We start from the raw sequence: 14,500 nt of genomic DNA, 5'->3' as shown, positions 1-14,500 counted from the left end.
AGAAAAAGGTGAGAAATAAACGGGATTTTATTAGCTGAACTGTAACCCGTAGCTAAGTCAGGGTTTGAGACATTTAATGTTTGGCAAGGAAAATCACTAATTTTGCCAAATGATTATCCAGTTTCTGTTTGAATCAGGTGAGGTCCAGAAACCCCCATTTAGGTCCTATCATCTAAAGTTAATAAAGTCTTCGCCTTTCCTTCTCTTCATGTTCACGCTTTTTAAAAGAAATGTTTCTTTGTGACCACATAAGTTTTAAATGCCTATTGGGGAAAACGTGTAATTACAGAAGACTAAAGAAAATAAGCTGTCTGTAAATCGCTCCCCATAAGTTATCACTGTTGGCATTCTTGATGCTTATCTTTTTAATCTTTCGTTTCTAATTGTTTTGCTATCATAAATAACACTTATGTTAACCTTGCATAGAATCCTTTTTGTTCAAGATAGATCCTAGAAAGAAATTACCAATTCAGAAAGCTTATGACCGTTCTTAAGGATTTTAATTTATTTGGCCAAACCGCATCCTGGAAGGAATGCACTAATTTATACTCCCACCAGCACAGATTTCTTTTAGAACCCAACACGGATTACAAGAGGTCAGAATTTTCTACCTTTTTCAGATGATTGTACTCTGTTATCTGTAGGAGGAGATAACATCTTTATTTATTGAAAAATACCCTGTATTTATTCCAGATCTGCTATCAAGCTGGAGCCTCTGGGTCGAGGCTAGAGCAGCGAGGAGACAGGAGGAGGGGGACAGCCAGTTTCAGGCCTAGAGCCTTAGGGCCACCTGGTGTCCCGGCCCCTCCCAGCTGAGCTACGGAGAGGGGAGGCCGCGCGCTCGCCTGGCACTTGGCTTAGGGCTGAGGCTGGGGGCTTGAGCGGTTTGGATTCCAAGTTATTTCACTATGAGGATGCCACCGAGAGCGCGGAGGGGCAAAATTAATTCGATTTCCTTCACAAGTGCCTTTTGTGTTGTCAGTAGCCTCCTTTCTCTAGGGATTGGAGGGGGAGACACTTTTTTGGTCAATTAGTGGGATGAGAGGTGATTCTGCGAGCGCCCTTTGACATCCTTGGCCGAACCGTACGTCTGCGGCAGCCCCCGGCCCACCTGTGCCCTCCTTCCCCGGGCCCGCCCCTGGACGGCCGCCCCTCCCCCGAGGCGTGGCCCCTCGGCCGGGGGTGGGCAGGGTAACGGGAGCCGGGGGCCAACCGGCTTTTTCCTTCCTTCTCTCCCGCCCCGGCTCCCGCCCGCGGGCTCCGGGACCACAGCCACGTCTGAAAGCGCCTCATTGTGTGCGCTCCGCTCCGGCCGGCAACGCCGAGCAGCGCCGTGGGCCGCGGGCGGCCGCACAGGTAGCGTGGGACGTGGGGCGCGGGGCGCGGGGCCGAGCACCATGGAGGATCCGGGTCAGGAGGGCTCCAGTCTGCTTCTTATTCTTGCCCCAGGACTGCTCCCCTAACATCCCATTTTTACCACACCTCTTTTTTTAGGGCACTCCTGCCCTGTTTCCAGGTTCTCGCCGCCTTGGGTCTCCAGGTGCCTCCAATATCTTGGTATCCGCTTCCCAAGTCCATGCCTCTTTGAGCTCTCTCCGGGTGTCACTGGGTGTTCCTTCATAGCCTTCGGGCCCTTCGAAACAAATCAGCCCCTGCGGACTCTCCTGGCGAAGAGACAGACAGGCTGTGGAGGGGAACTTGGAAGAGACGACGTTCAGAAGCCTTTGCTGAGACTGGGGACAGAGGCGTCCGCCTCCCGCCGCGCCAGTCGGGCAGGGACGCCTCGCTTGGGGTACGTTGGTTCGTCCTCTCTCCGCGCAGGATGCCCACACCCTGGGCGGCTTGGGCCTGGGCCAGTGGCACGGCTGGGGAGGCATTGGTCTTGCAGCCTAGTCGGGTGTGCGGGGAGGAGCGGAGGGTGGTGGTGGTGGTGGTGGTATTGGAACGTGAAAAAGGCAGCGCCACCCCAAGTGCTTGTTCCAAAATGGGGCTTCAGCTGCGCACGAGATCACTGCTAGGGATCCCTTCTCTCTTCAAACTTGAGTTTCAAGGAGTATGGCTTTAATCCACAAAGCTCTCCAAGGGCTTTTTCCATGGAACTCTGGAAGAAAAGCAGCTCGGTGAGTGAATTTGGAACCAGATCCAGCTGAATCTGAGTCTGGAGGGCCCTGTTCCTGGCTGCGGGATCTCTGGCAACAATAGAGACCTCTCTCCGCCTCAGCGTAGGTGCCCAGCAAATGTTAACTCTCTTTTCTCTTCCCTCTTGAGGCATGAGGGTGGGAAAACTGAGGCCCCGGGAGCAGAAAGGACTTGGCTGACTTTAAACCGTGAGTGAGTGAGCCAAGTACCAGAGCTAATAAAAACAGCATGCTGCTCAGTGAGCCTTGGCTACCTAAGGGTTAGGTAGGCTATTCTAGTTACTCCTCTCCATTCCCGGTAGGCGCTGTCAGAGCCCCCTTTACAAAGGAGTCTGTTGAAGCACCTGAGAGGTTAGGAGTGACTTGCTCAAAGTCGCACACCCCACTGGTTGTACAGGAAAGATTTCAACCCAGCTTCTAGAAGCCATACTTCTCGCCATTATTCACTGTCTTCTGTTTGTAAGTGTTGTCCCTGCCTAGCTTTGCCACTTTCTGTTCCTAAGGTGCTGGGGTCCCTTGAACCTGGTTAGGCTATTATCCTTGAGTTTTCCTTATGAAAAGGCTTTCCCTTGGATTCATAGAATATAGTTTCCTTTGGATGCATAGAATTCACATAGAATCGTAGTGACCCAGGATTTGGAAGATTCCTGAACAAATACTTATAAGTGTACTATGTGCCAGACATTGTCCTGAGTCCTTTATAAATATTAATTCATTTAATCTTCAAATCAATGAGTTAGGTTATATCATTTCCCCTATTTATAGATTTAAAAAAAACAGGCACAGAGAGATTCACTAACTTGCCTAGGATCACACAGTAAGTGATCAAGTGGATTTCATACTCTGAGCTACTGTGCTACTCCTGCTCCCTCTAATAAGAGAGAAAAGCAGGTCCTGCTTCTAGTCTAGTAAGGGGAATTAGGTACAGAAATGCATGAAGAAGATGATAATAGCATTAACAATGATTTCTTAATATCAACTGGTACTCAGTCCATATTAAAAATTTCTCTGATTGGCTCAAGGATATCTTCTTGCACTTGGTTTGTTTGAATCAGAATCCAAACAAGGTCCACATGTTGTCTTTAGTTGTTACATGCTTTGAGCTGTACTCTTCTAAAACAGTCCCTTCCCTTTGCTTTTTATGTCATTGACTTGTAAGAATGATTTTCTTTTAAAATAAATTAATCAAAATAAGAGGTTAGAAAAAATAAACCAGAGACCATTCCAGATTATCCCTGTATAAGAGGGCTCAGTCCTCACCTGGGGGAACTCAGAGGAATGTGCAGAACATACATCCCTTACCCTCATTCCCTGCACATGCTACTGCAGAAAAGAGGTGGGAGTCTTGGACATTAGGTGTTGTGTAAAGTGCACTTCGAGGATCCTGAAAGCTCAGAGCCAGGGAAAAGGTTTTTATGTTGATATCTGCTCATCTGCTCTGAAATGCCCCCGGGGTGGCTCTGAGCCAAGGAAACTTGAGGCTCCTTTCCCTACTAATTTGATTTCATTTCCCAATAGATTCCTGCAGGCAGATCTGTTTCCTCCAGCAGTATCTGGGCTGGGCGACTCTAGCTTCCCTGCCTCTGGCTAATACCATGCAGCTGCCTATCTGGGCCAGCAGAGAGATGGCAGATGTGTCTAGAGCTTAGGGCCAGACATATCTCCTACCACAGCGTGGCCCAGTTCAAAGCCCCAAGGGGCTTGGGGCCTTGACAAACCCCTCAGGTAGTTCTCCATCCCATGCCCCTCTCCTCTGGCCATTTGGATACTCGGACCATCTGGGAGATGGCTTGCAGGCACCTCTCTCCCTGCAATGAAAGCTGAAGCAGGCAAACTCCACCCATACCTTCTTTAACCATTGAAATAGGACTGATAATTTATGATTGACAAAGTAATAAAAGTCGATTGTAGGCCAGCCAGAAAATGCAGTAAAGCACTAGCAAGAAAAAAAAATTACCTATAATCTGGCCATAGAAAGATAACCACTGTATATTCAGCACGCATCCTTCTGGATTTCTTTCTATACATATTTGTGTGTTTTTTTAAAAACAGATTTATTGAGATATAATTCACATATTTTAAAGTTCACCCTTTTAAAATGTACAATTCTTGGGTTTACAGTAGATTAAATCTTGTGTGTTAATCACCTCGAGTTTCATGTTTTCTATGTTGTAGCATGTGTCAGTATTCTTTTTTTTTATTGCCAGATAATATTCAGTTCTATGGATATACCTCATTTTGTTTATTCATTCATCAATTGATGGATATTAGGGATGTTTCCACTTTGGGGCTATTATGAATAATGCTGCTGTGAAAGTTCATGAACAAGTTTTTTTGTGGACATATGTTTTTAGTTCTCTTGGGTTTACGGTATTTTAGAGTGGAATTGTTGGATCACATAGTAACTCTAGGTTTATTTGAGGGACAACCTGTTTTCCACAGCAACTGCACTACTTTACATTCCCGCCAGCAGCACCTGAGGGTTCCAATTTCACCACATTCTCACACTTGCTATTACCTGTCTTTTTCAGTATAGCCATCCTAGTCGATGGGAAGTGGTATCTTATTGTAGTTTTGATTTGCATTTCCCTAATGACTAAAAGTGTCACATCTCTTTTCATGCACTTATAGACCGTATGTAAGTCTTGTTTGGAGAAATAGCCACTCAAATCTTTGGCTCATTTTTAGATAGGGTTATTTATCTTTTGCTGTTGAATTGTAAGGGCTCTTTATATATTCTACATACAAGTCTCTTGCTATATATATATGATTTCCAAATATTTTCTCCCATCTGTGGGTATCCTTTCCCTTTCTTGATGGTGTCCTTTATTACTCATATATTTTTAGTGCAATTGTATGTTTTGTTACTTGTGTCTTGTCCAGCTGACATCATGTAGTTAAGTACTATAAGTTCAACAGTTAGGGTTCAAATTCTGACTCAGCTGTGTGGGTCCTTTAGGCAAATTCCTAAATCTTTCTAAGCCTTAGTTTCCTCATCTGTGAAATAGGGATGAGCATCAAGTCCACTTCATAGGGTTGTTATGAGGTCATCCTGATTTAATCAGAAGATGGGAGGGAAGCCTTGGCGTATAGGAAGCTCTCAACAGGCGGTGTTTACTGGTGTTCCCCATTTCCCACGCCACCATGAACACTCGTCCTCTTCCTCCTCTCTCTCCCCTTGACTCCCTTGCTACTTTCCCCCTTTCTCTTGTTTTTCCTTTTCTCTTTCCCTCCTCCTCTTTCTTGCCCTTCTTGTCAGCCTTCTTGATAGCAGATGCCCTGGGCTCCATTAGAGCTAGTTTACCTCCAGGGGTGGCCTTTGATGCCTAGAGTCCACGAGCCCTCATCCAGAGTCTGTTGTCTCTAGCCTTTGGGATTCCTGAACAGGGATAGCCTCCAGCTGATGCCAAACAGAGAAATCTGAGCCAGGGATTTGTACCTGGTGTTACCTTTCACTCCCTTAGATTCTAAGCCAGGGCTGGGAGAGGCTGGTGACAGGAGGAGCTGCCGAGTGAAGGGCAGGCAGAGCGAGGCCACAAGGGAGTGCTGCCCAGAGAGCTGGATCCCAGGGCTCCCCCTGCCCCCCTCCCCCATGGCAGACCATCCCCTGCCCCATAGCTCAGTTTTCCCATCTGGGCATCACATAGCACTATAGCACCTTCTTATGTCTCTTAGGCCAAGAAATAGTTAGGGATGATTAGCAGCTATTGTAACTTTAAGGTGCTCAGCAGAAAGAAATATGGGACAAGTGGGGAATCACTCCCTTTGGATTTGATTCACAGAGTATCTGATATCAATTCAGCCAGTATTTTTTAATATCATCTACTCACTCAGTCTTTGGGACAATCCCTGACATGACACTTACTGTCTTTTTCAGTCACAATTCTGAACTGTTTATTAAAATAAAACATATATACAGAAAAGACCACAGATCACATAAAAGTACAGCTTGATGACTTTTCACAAGGAACATGCTCTTGTAATCAGCACCCCTACCAAGAAACAGAATGTGACTAGCCCCTAGAAGCTCTGCCCCTGCTCCCTTACAGTTCTGCCCTCACCTCATCCCATCAAGAGCACCCACTAATCAGAATTCTTAGATTCAAGTGACAGAAACTCAGCTCATGCTGGCTTCAGTGAAAATGGAGTATTTTCCCCAACTGAGAAGTGCATGGGTGAAATTTGCACAGCTGGATCTGGTTCTGGCAGGTTGCTTACAGACTCCCAGTCTTTATTTCTCTGCTTAGTTCTCTCCTGTGTTGGCTTTATACCAGGTGTTTTTCCTCTTCCCTTCAAACTGCAAAAATCCTGGCATTGAACTTGGGACTGATGTCCACTGGTCACTGCGGCAGGGGAACAGCAATGTGGACTGCATAGATGAACCCGGGTGTGGTGGGTCAGCCCTATCCAAACCACACACACTTTATGTGGGTGAGGGGTGGTTCCTCAAAGAAAAAAACCTAGAGGCTGTTATCAAAAGAAGGGGGAGCACGTTCTGAGTGAACACAAATAGCTCTGTGCAGAACTGAGCCCCAAACTAGATGCCAGAGAACAGACACTCCCTTGCAGAAAAGCTAGCATCCCAACCCTCAAGTTGCTCACAGGCAAGAAGGGGAGGCAAAGTGTCATGCAAGGCAGAGCAGTGTGTGCCTGGAGAGAGGCACAGATGAGAGAGCTGTTTTCAGAGATGCTGAGATGGCTCCTGGTGGGAGTCTGGGGTGGGTACTCACAGTGGAGGGGTCAGGGAGCATGGCGCTTGCTCGAGGAATAGTCATGATTCCAGGTCATCTGAAGCATAGGATGCTGCCTGGGAAATGGGAAGTGAGGTTGGAAAGCCTAAAGTTGCTGAGTAGGAGAATGGCCGGATCCCATGTAGGGTATAGGCAGTGCTGATGGCTCTGTGCAATATGGATTGGAGGATGGCCTGGTGGGGGATTTTGCCAGGATCCAGGAAGGAAGTATGCATGTCAGGACTAGCATGGCCTTCCTGCAGTACTTGTGGTACTTGATGTCTGAGCCGCTCACTTAGACCACCATCTGATCCTTTGACCATCTCATGGGTGTATCTTTAACATCCCCAACTAGATCGTCAGCTCTACCATGACAGGGACCCTGGACATTGGCCCTCCTGAATTGGTCCTTTTGCTTTCCCATCTTTTCTCTGTTTTCTATATTTTATCCATCATTTATCATTTTTTTGTTGTTGTTCTACTTTCTCCATTTCCTCAGTTTTATCTTTCAGCCTTTCTATTATAAGTGTAATCTCTAAGTCAGTTTAACTCTGAGGAAAATAAAGGGTGTACAAAAAAAGTAATGTACCCTTGTAGTGCTTTATGTTCTTTAGCTGTGAGCTGTTTTATAAAATCATATAGTGTACATTTTGAATACTGACTTAACCAAAACTCATTTTAAAAGTGTGTATGTATTTCTCTTTCTGTGTGTGTGTGCATGAGCGTGTAGAAAAAAAATAAATCTTTGTCTTTCATTACAATCAGTCACTAGAAAAGGCTGTAAATTATACTAGTCACAATTTACGCCTTTAAAAAAAAGTAACAGCTAATAAACTTGAAAGCAATTACCTCTTGTAAAGTAGCATTCTGGAGCAAGAAAATGACTCATGATAACAATTCGACTTTTTAAATGATGTACATTTTAAATTACTTTAGTTATTTTAAAACAGATAATATGTTCATATGGGCCAAAATTCAAAAAATACAAAAAAGGACTTATCATGAAATATCTTTTCCCAGCTATTTCACTCCCATCTGAAGGGAAACTAATATGGTCACTGTCTTGTATAAATTTCTGGGGATACCTTATGCTTATTCAAGCTGTGTGTATTATGTTGATAAAAGTAAATTTTAGAAAGACTTTGTGACAAAACATCTTCAGTGACTTGAGAAAGACAACTCTGTAAGGTTGTTCTGGTTATCAGGGTAGAAGGAGGAACTTTCTATTTCTTCTATGGCCTCTTGCACTTTACTCCCACCCATCTCCCCTGAAATATATGATTATTTTAATCATCACCATTCTCATCAACATCACCATCAAAGACTTGGTGGAAATTGGAAGCAGGGCTGCCTCCGAGGTGGGCCTGGGGGAGTCACAGGGGACAGAGGATGTCATTTCCTTTTGATTGAGTGGCCCTTGCACGCTGGTGTGGGCTGTGTCTGCTGTAGGATGGTGCCCCTTTTCCAATTTGCACAAATAAAACATGAGCCCACGATGCCCTCACCTGTACCTTTAGAATTTTGTGCCACCTCTATGTAACACCTTTTCCAAAAATTAAAAAGGAAACAATTCATAGGGGAAGAAGGTAGCCCTTCTATTGGGGCCTTCATTAGGCAAAGACTTAGGAATGGGACTCACTGCAGAGCCCTACACTAGGGGTCTGGGACTTTGATTTAAATCCCTTCCCTTCCCCTTACCAGCTGTGTATTTGTGTCTTTGCACCCAATGCATCATTTTAAAAAGACAAGGATAATTTCTACCTCCTAAGGATTTAAGGAAAATATAATTCAATCATGAAGATAAAGTACACATTACCATGCCTCCCTGACATGTTCTTCCTGACTTTGAACCCTGGGATGGTTGGTGGGTGTGCTGAACATAAGGCACCTTATCAGAAAACCCCCAGCTGGGACCTGGACTTCTCTGGACACCCGGTGTGGGTAGGATGTTTCGATCCCCTTCCAAGTCTTGAGTTCCAATCATGGGGTCAGATAATAGTTCCTGTATTGTGTGTCACTTAAGAATACCTCTGGCTTCCCTGGAGTGCAGGATGTCAAGATCCTCCTTAGCCAGGGGAGGGCAGGGCTGGCCAGGGCAGCTGTGTTTGGGCCCAAGCATCAGGGTCCTGTATTCTGCAGGGATCTCCCAGGGTGGGAGAGGCCAGCAGCCTACATTCAGAAAGTGCCAGGAACTTAGAAATAGAAGTCCTGGGTTGGAGTCCCAGCTTCCCTGCTGTCTCTCCAAGCCATGGGTCCTTTGTCTAAAAAATTGAGATCATAATACCCACCTCCAAGGCTGTTGAGCTAAATCATCTAGCACTTGAGGTAATTTACGTCAGCAAATAGGAGTTAGAGTTTCCTTATTTTCCTGCACTCTGTTCTCAGGGGAAGCACACCCCCAAGGAGAGCAGGTTAACGTGTGCACAGCAGATGGGAGGCTGCTGTCTTTGTCCCCCAGGGGATGCAGGTGTGGGTGTGGGACCCCAGGAGGCAGTTCTGGACTCAGCAGGTGGCAGAGCTGTTGGCCTCATCCACCCTTGTCTGCAGCCTCCTCTTAAGGGGAGGGAGCAGAGATGGGCTCTGCTCACAGTTTAGATGCCACTGACTTCCCTCAGGGGTGACATGGACAGGGAAGGGGGTTGGTGGGGAGCAAATGCTGTGAAAGGAAAGAGGAAACTTCCAGGCCCTTCCCTTCCAAAGCAGCTTATCCTTAAGATCATTGCAGGACCAACAGTGCAAAGAGGAGAAAATTCTGGGACCTCAGGATGTGGGAACTGGGCTCAGTATTCCTTTCAGTCCCCCATTGGACACTCTTAAGATCCACTAAAGGACCCAGGGGTGGTTGGAAGCTACAGGGGGCATAGGAGATGCTGGGATTCCAATCATAGGTGACCTCAGGCATCTTATCTAGATGGAGACCTCCCATGGTTCCTCCTCTTCAGACACAGCTGAATGCTACAACAGTAACAGTAACTAAAATGGGGCCCCTTGGCACTTTACCAAGCCCTTTGCAGCAGTAGTCCTCACAACAACCCTATGAGGTTAAGCTTTATAGTTTCCATTGTACAGAGAAGGAAATTGAGCCTTGGGGAAGTCATTTGACTAAGGTCTCATAGCTCCTAAGTGGCATCAGAGAGACTCCAAGCCAGCCCTCTCTCTGTACCCAGCAGGAGATACCATCAGTTCACTCCCATCTAGTAAAACGTATGGAGCCACTGGCCTGGGCCCAGCTCCAGCCAGGGCCAGGGCAGCTTGGCTCCCAAGTGTGTAGGGCTCTTCCCCTGTAGGACTTTGACCCAGCCTCCCTCCTGCTTTCTCAGGTGGTGAAAAACCTCCAGACATCTCCCATGGATTTGTGATCCAGGTGGGCAGCTCTCCCAGCAGCCCTGGACAGCAGTGAGTAACCTCAGCATGGGAAGGGGCCTGGCTGCCCTCATCTCTCCCTTCTCTCGCTCCATCCTACCTTTCCTTCAACTGATTTCTTCTGCAAACTAACACTAATCCAGAGCCTCCCTCTGGAATCTGTGCATCCTGCAGCCCTTCACTCTTCGTGGGTGAGAGCAAGTTGTTCTTTGTTTGTTTCCTTTTAATAACTAATGTTGTATCTGCTTGTTTTTTTTTTTTAAGTCAAACAATGCAGAAGCACACTATGTAGAAAGTGCAGGTTTTTGGGTATGAGAGCTACCAAGTGTCCCACCTCCCCCCACCCCTGTGTTCATCCCAATACTCCAGTACCAGAATTAATCCACCTTTTTACAGATGGGCAAACTGAGTCACAGAGAGGCAAAGCGTTTGGTCCAAGTTCATAGGCTAGGAAGTGGCGAATCCAGGACCCTGCGGGAGCCAAATCGCCCATCAGGCTGTTTAGCAAAACAACACAAAATTGTTCCCCTAAAAGGAATTTTTAAGTGAAAGGTGGGAATTCTGTTTTAAATATATTTCCCAGAGGATGAGAGGGTATAGCTCTGTGGTAGAGCACGTGCTTGGTGTGCACAAGGAACTGGGTCCAATTCCCAGTGCCTCCATTATGGAGTTGGGAGGATGGATGAAGAGAGGGAGAGAGAGATTTCGCCCCACTCCCGACAGAAAGAAAAAGCAGGGTGGGAAGAGAAAGAAAAGGAAAAAGAAACATTGCCTAAAGTATTGTGAAACTGGCCTTTTGCTCTGCAAAAACTGGAGATAATGGCTTATGTCTTAACGTCACTTTCCTGGGTGAGCCCCCAACTGAGGTGGCTGTGGCCTGAGGAAGCAACGACAGGTTGGGTGATCAAGTCCCAGGGCTGCTCGCTGTCAGGACCGGGCAGGAATTGGGGTGTGGGGCCGGGGAGCGGATCGCGGTCCTGACCGCTGCGTTCTCGCCCCCACTTGCAGGACCCGGGCCGGCGGCATGTGGCTGCGGCGCGTCTCCGGCACGGCGGTGACCGCGCTCCTGCTGGCGCAGACTGGCCTCCTGCTCTTCCTGGTCTCCCGGCCCAGGTCACCGTCCCCAGCGGGAGGCGAGGAGCGGGTTCATGTGCTGGTGCTGTCCTCATGGCGCTCAGGCTCTTCCTTCGTGGGCCAGCTCTTCAGCCAGCACCCCGATGTCTTCTATCTGATGGAGCCCGCGTGGCACGTGTGGTCCGCCCTGTCGCAGGGCAGCGCGGTGGCGCTGCACATGGCCGTACGCGACCTGGTGCGCTCCGTCTTCCTGTGTGACATGGACGTTTTCGATGCCTACCTACCGTGGCGACGCAACCTGTCGGACCTCTTTCAGTGGGCAGAGAGCCGCGCGCTGTGCTCGCCGCCTGCCTGCAGCGCTTTCCCGCGCGGCGCCATCAGCAGCGAGGCGGTGTGTAAGCCGCTGTGCGCGCGGCGGCCCTTTGGCCTGGCCCAGGAGGCCTGCCGCTCCTACAGCCACGTGGTGCTCAAGGAGGTGCGCTTCTTCAACCTGCAGGTGCTCTACCCGCTGCTCAGCGACCCGGCTCTCAACCTGCACATTGTGCACCTGGTGCGCGATCCGCGGGCGGTGCTGCGCTCCCGCGAGCAGACCGCCAAGGCGCTGGCGCGCGACAACGGCATCGTGCTGGGCACCAATGGCAAGTGGGTGGAGGCCGACCCGGACCTGCGCGTGGTGCGCGAGGTGTGCCGCAGCCATGTGCGCATCGCCGAGGCCGCCACGCGCAAGCCCCCGCCCTCCCTGCGCGGCCGCTACCGCCTGGTGCGCTTCGAGGACCTGGCGCGGGCGCCGCTGCCGGAGATCCGAGCACTCTACGCCTTTGCCGGCCTGAGCCTCACACCGCAGCTCGAAGCCTGGATCCACAACATCACGCACGGGGTCGGGCCCGGCGCGCGCCGCGAGGCCTTCAAGACCACGTCTAGGGACGCGCTCAATGTCTCGCAGGCTTGGCGCCACGCGCTGCCCTTTACCAAGATCCGCCGCGTACAGGAGCTGTGTGCGGGCGCGCTGCAGCTGCTGGGCTACCGACCGGTATTCTCCGAGAACGAGCAACGAGACCTCACCCTGGACCTGGTGCTGCCTCGCGGCCCTAGCAGCTTCAGCTGGGCATCGTCCACTACCGCTGAGCACCCGTAGCGGAAGGAAGCCCCCAGCTGTGGCTGGCGCTTCCAGGAGACTTGCGTGGTGTGGGGAGGGAGCCGGGGCACACGGGGCGCTGGCCGCTACTGGAGGGGCCGGGAGTTGGGAGCCCCCCGCCATTCCGGAGTAGGAGGACCGTGTCCCCAAACTATGTTTCTTGCTCCCCACTTCTTGGTTTTCCTTTGAGTACTCTTTAGGAGCTGGGTTCCCATCTGGCACACTCTACATGTAAAGCGATCTCGTGCCCCCACTTCCCCTGGGCACAGGGAATAAGTTCAGCCGACTTGGCTCCTACACCAGCACTTTCTTTCCCCTTAAGTCTCTTCTTCCTCTGGATGCCTCATTCTGCAGCTGAGAAGGGTGTGCCAGCCTTGCCTGGAGCGAAGGGGCACTGTGGTGAGCTGGCCCCGAAGTTAGTACATCTCCGCCCACACACACCCCGGATGCCTCCCTGCGCGCCCCCCCCCCCAACCCCAGGCCCCTGGCACCACAAGCCGCTAAAGCCAATGCGTTTATATTTTCCAGTATCTTCAGCAAGAAATCAGACAAGGTGTGTTGTGGTTTCCTCTTACTCTCTCTGCCCCAATCTCCCAGGAGCCCAAACGCCCCTATCACCTGCCTAGATAAGGTGAATCTTTGATTTGTCCTGACGGGAAAGTTCCTACCTACAGAAATAAACATAATTAACCTGTATGATAGAGACTAGCGTTTACAGCCTGTAAAATTTGACAAAACTCAAAAGTGAAGGGACTTGTCCAATGCCACATGGTAAGAAGGATAAAGGGAGGAGGGAGGTTTGCTCTGGGGCTACAGTAGGGAGGAGAGAGTGAATCAGGCTTGCAGAGACCCGTTTCTGGGGCAAAGAAGGGTCAGATTTTCCCATCCTATTTCCCTAAGGGATGAGCAAGCAGCCCTGGCTGGGGCCACAGCTGTGGGGTGAGATATGAGAAGTGATGAGCTCTGTGTCCAGAGTGCAGAATCTAGGGAGCTTCCTGGATAAGCCTGGAGGGAGGCAGCGAGGAGGAGAGGAGGAGGGAGAGAAGGCTGGGGAGGCTTGGGCAGCAAGCCAGGCAGAGCGTGTGGCAGAGCATGAGGTTGGCAGCAAGATCAGTGTTGGGAGGGCAGGTCACAGGAAGAATGTAACTAGATAAAGCTTGCCAGGAGCTTGGAAGGAAAAAGGCTCTGGAGTGGTTGTCTTCCCTTGGTCCTTATGGGCCAGGCCCAGGAGGAGAGCACAGTATGATTCCTAGCTGCACACCACAACACCTGGCTCTGGCAGCAAAGGATCTTAAAAGGGATGCTAGATTTAAAAAGTGTGTGTGGTGGAAGGGTGGGAGGGTGAAATTGAAGACAGCTAGTTGTAAGCTCAGGAAATGAGAGCTAACAAGTAAGTGCTCAAAAAATGTTTAAAAGAAAAAAAAAACCTCATAGAACCACTAGGAAGGACAGGGAAGCAGATTTGAGTCTACACAAATAGAATACTCCCGATCACACTGGGATGCGAGGTTGGTCTGGGGACTGACAGTTGCCACCAGAACACCTGTGCCCATTACCTCTGGATGTGAGGGAGCTGCCCTCCCCCTTGCCATCAGTCACCAGAAGGAATTCTGGAGGTTGCTAGCTTCTGATTCTCAGCCTGGGTGTGGCCTTGGATTAATGGGACCTGGATTGTGGACCCACATCCTCACTGCAAAGTAGGCAGGAAGGGCAAGGGTGATCTGGCATTTTTCACTTCTCTTCTTGCCAGGAGCAGCGGTATACTGACCTTGAGGCTGGAGCTTCAGGATGCCTCATCTGGGGATCCACCAAGCTATAGAAGCTTCAGATCCCATAAAACCTCTATTTGCCTCTGCTCACAATAGCATGGGGAAGGTAGTTAAAACCCAGAATTTATTAATGGAGACTTCAGTTTAGAAAGGCTTGGGTCACATGGCTTAATACACAGGCTGGGACTCAAACTCACATCTTTGACAACAATGATCATGGTTCTAACAAGTAAACCGAACTGGGGAGGCAGCAAAGGATTCCATCACAGGCGTGGAAAACCAGATCATTTA

The 14,500-nt window shown here is 49.3% G+C and overlaps 1 protein-coding gene across 1 annotated transcript; it reads left to right on the top strand.

The window, feature by feature from the left end:
- The first annotated feature begins 358 nt into the window (after positions 1-358).
- On the top strand, positions 359-13,136 carry LOC102534759 (carbohydrate sulfotransferase 6). The gene is made up of 4 exons (XM_072967734.1): positions 359-1,356; positions 1,495-1,792; positions 10,189-10,264; positions 11,240-13,136. Exon 4 carries the CDS (start codon positions 11,256-11,258, stop codon positions 12,438-12,440), a length of 1,185 nt encoding a protein of 394 aa, XP_072823835.1. The 5' UTR covers positions 359-1,356; positions 1,495-1,792; positions 10,189-10,264; positions 11,240-11,255; the 3' UTR covers positions 12,441-13,136.
- The last annotated feature ends 1,364 nt before the right edge of the window (positions 13,137-14,500 follow it).

Source organism: Vicugna pacos, chromosome 9 (assembly GCF_048564905.1).
Source record: "Vicugna pacos chromosome 9, VicPac4, whole genome shotgun sequence".
Lineage (NCBI taxonomy): Eukaryota > Metazoa > Chordata > Mammalia > Artiodactyla > Camelidae > Vicugna > Vicugna pacos.
The sequence above is the reverse complement of the archived record's forward strand: the minus strand, read 5'-3'. Positions and strand labels throughout refer to the sequence as shown.

Coding starts and splice junctions, on each gene's coding strand:
- LOC102534759 (XM_072967734.1), top strand. CDS start 11,256: ATGTGGCTGCGGCGCGTCTCCGGCACGGCGGTGACCGCGCTCCTGCTG.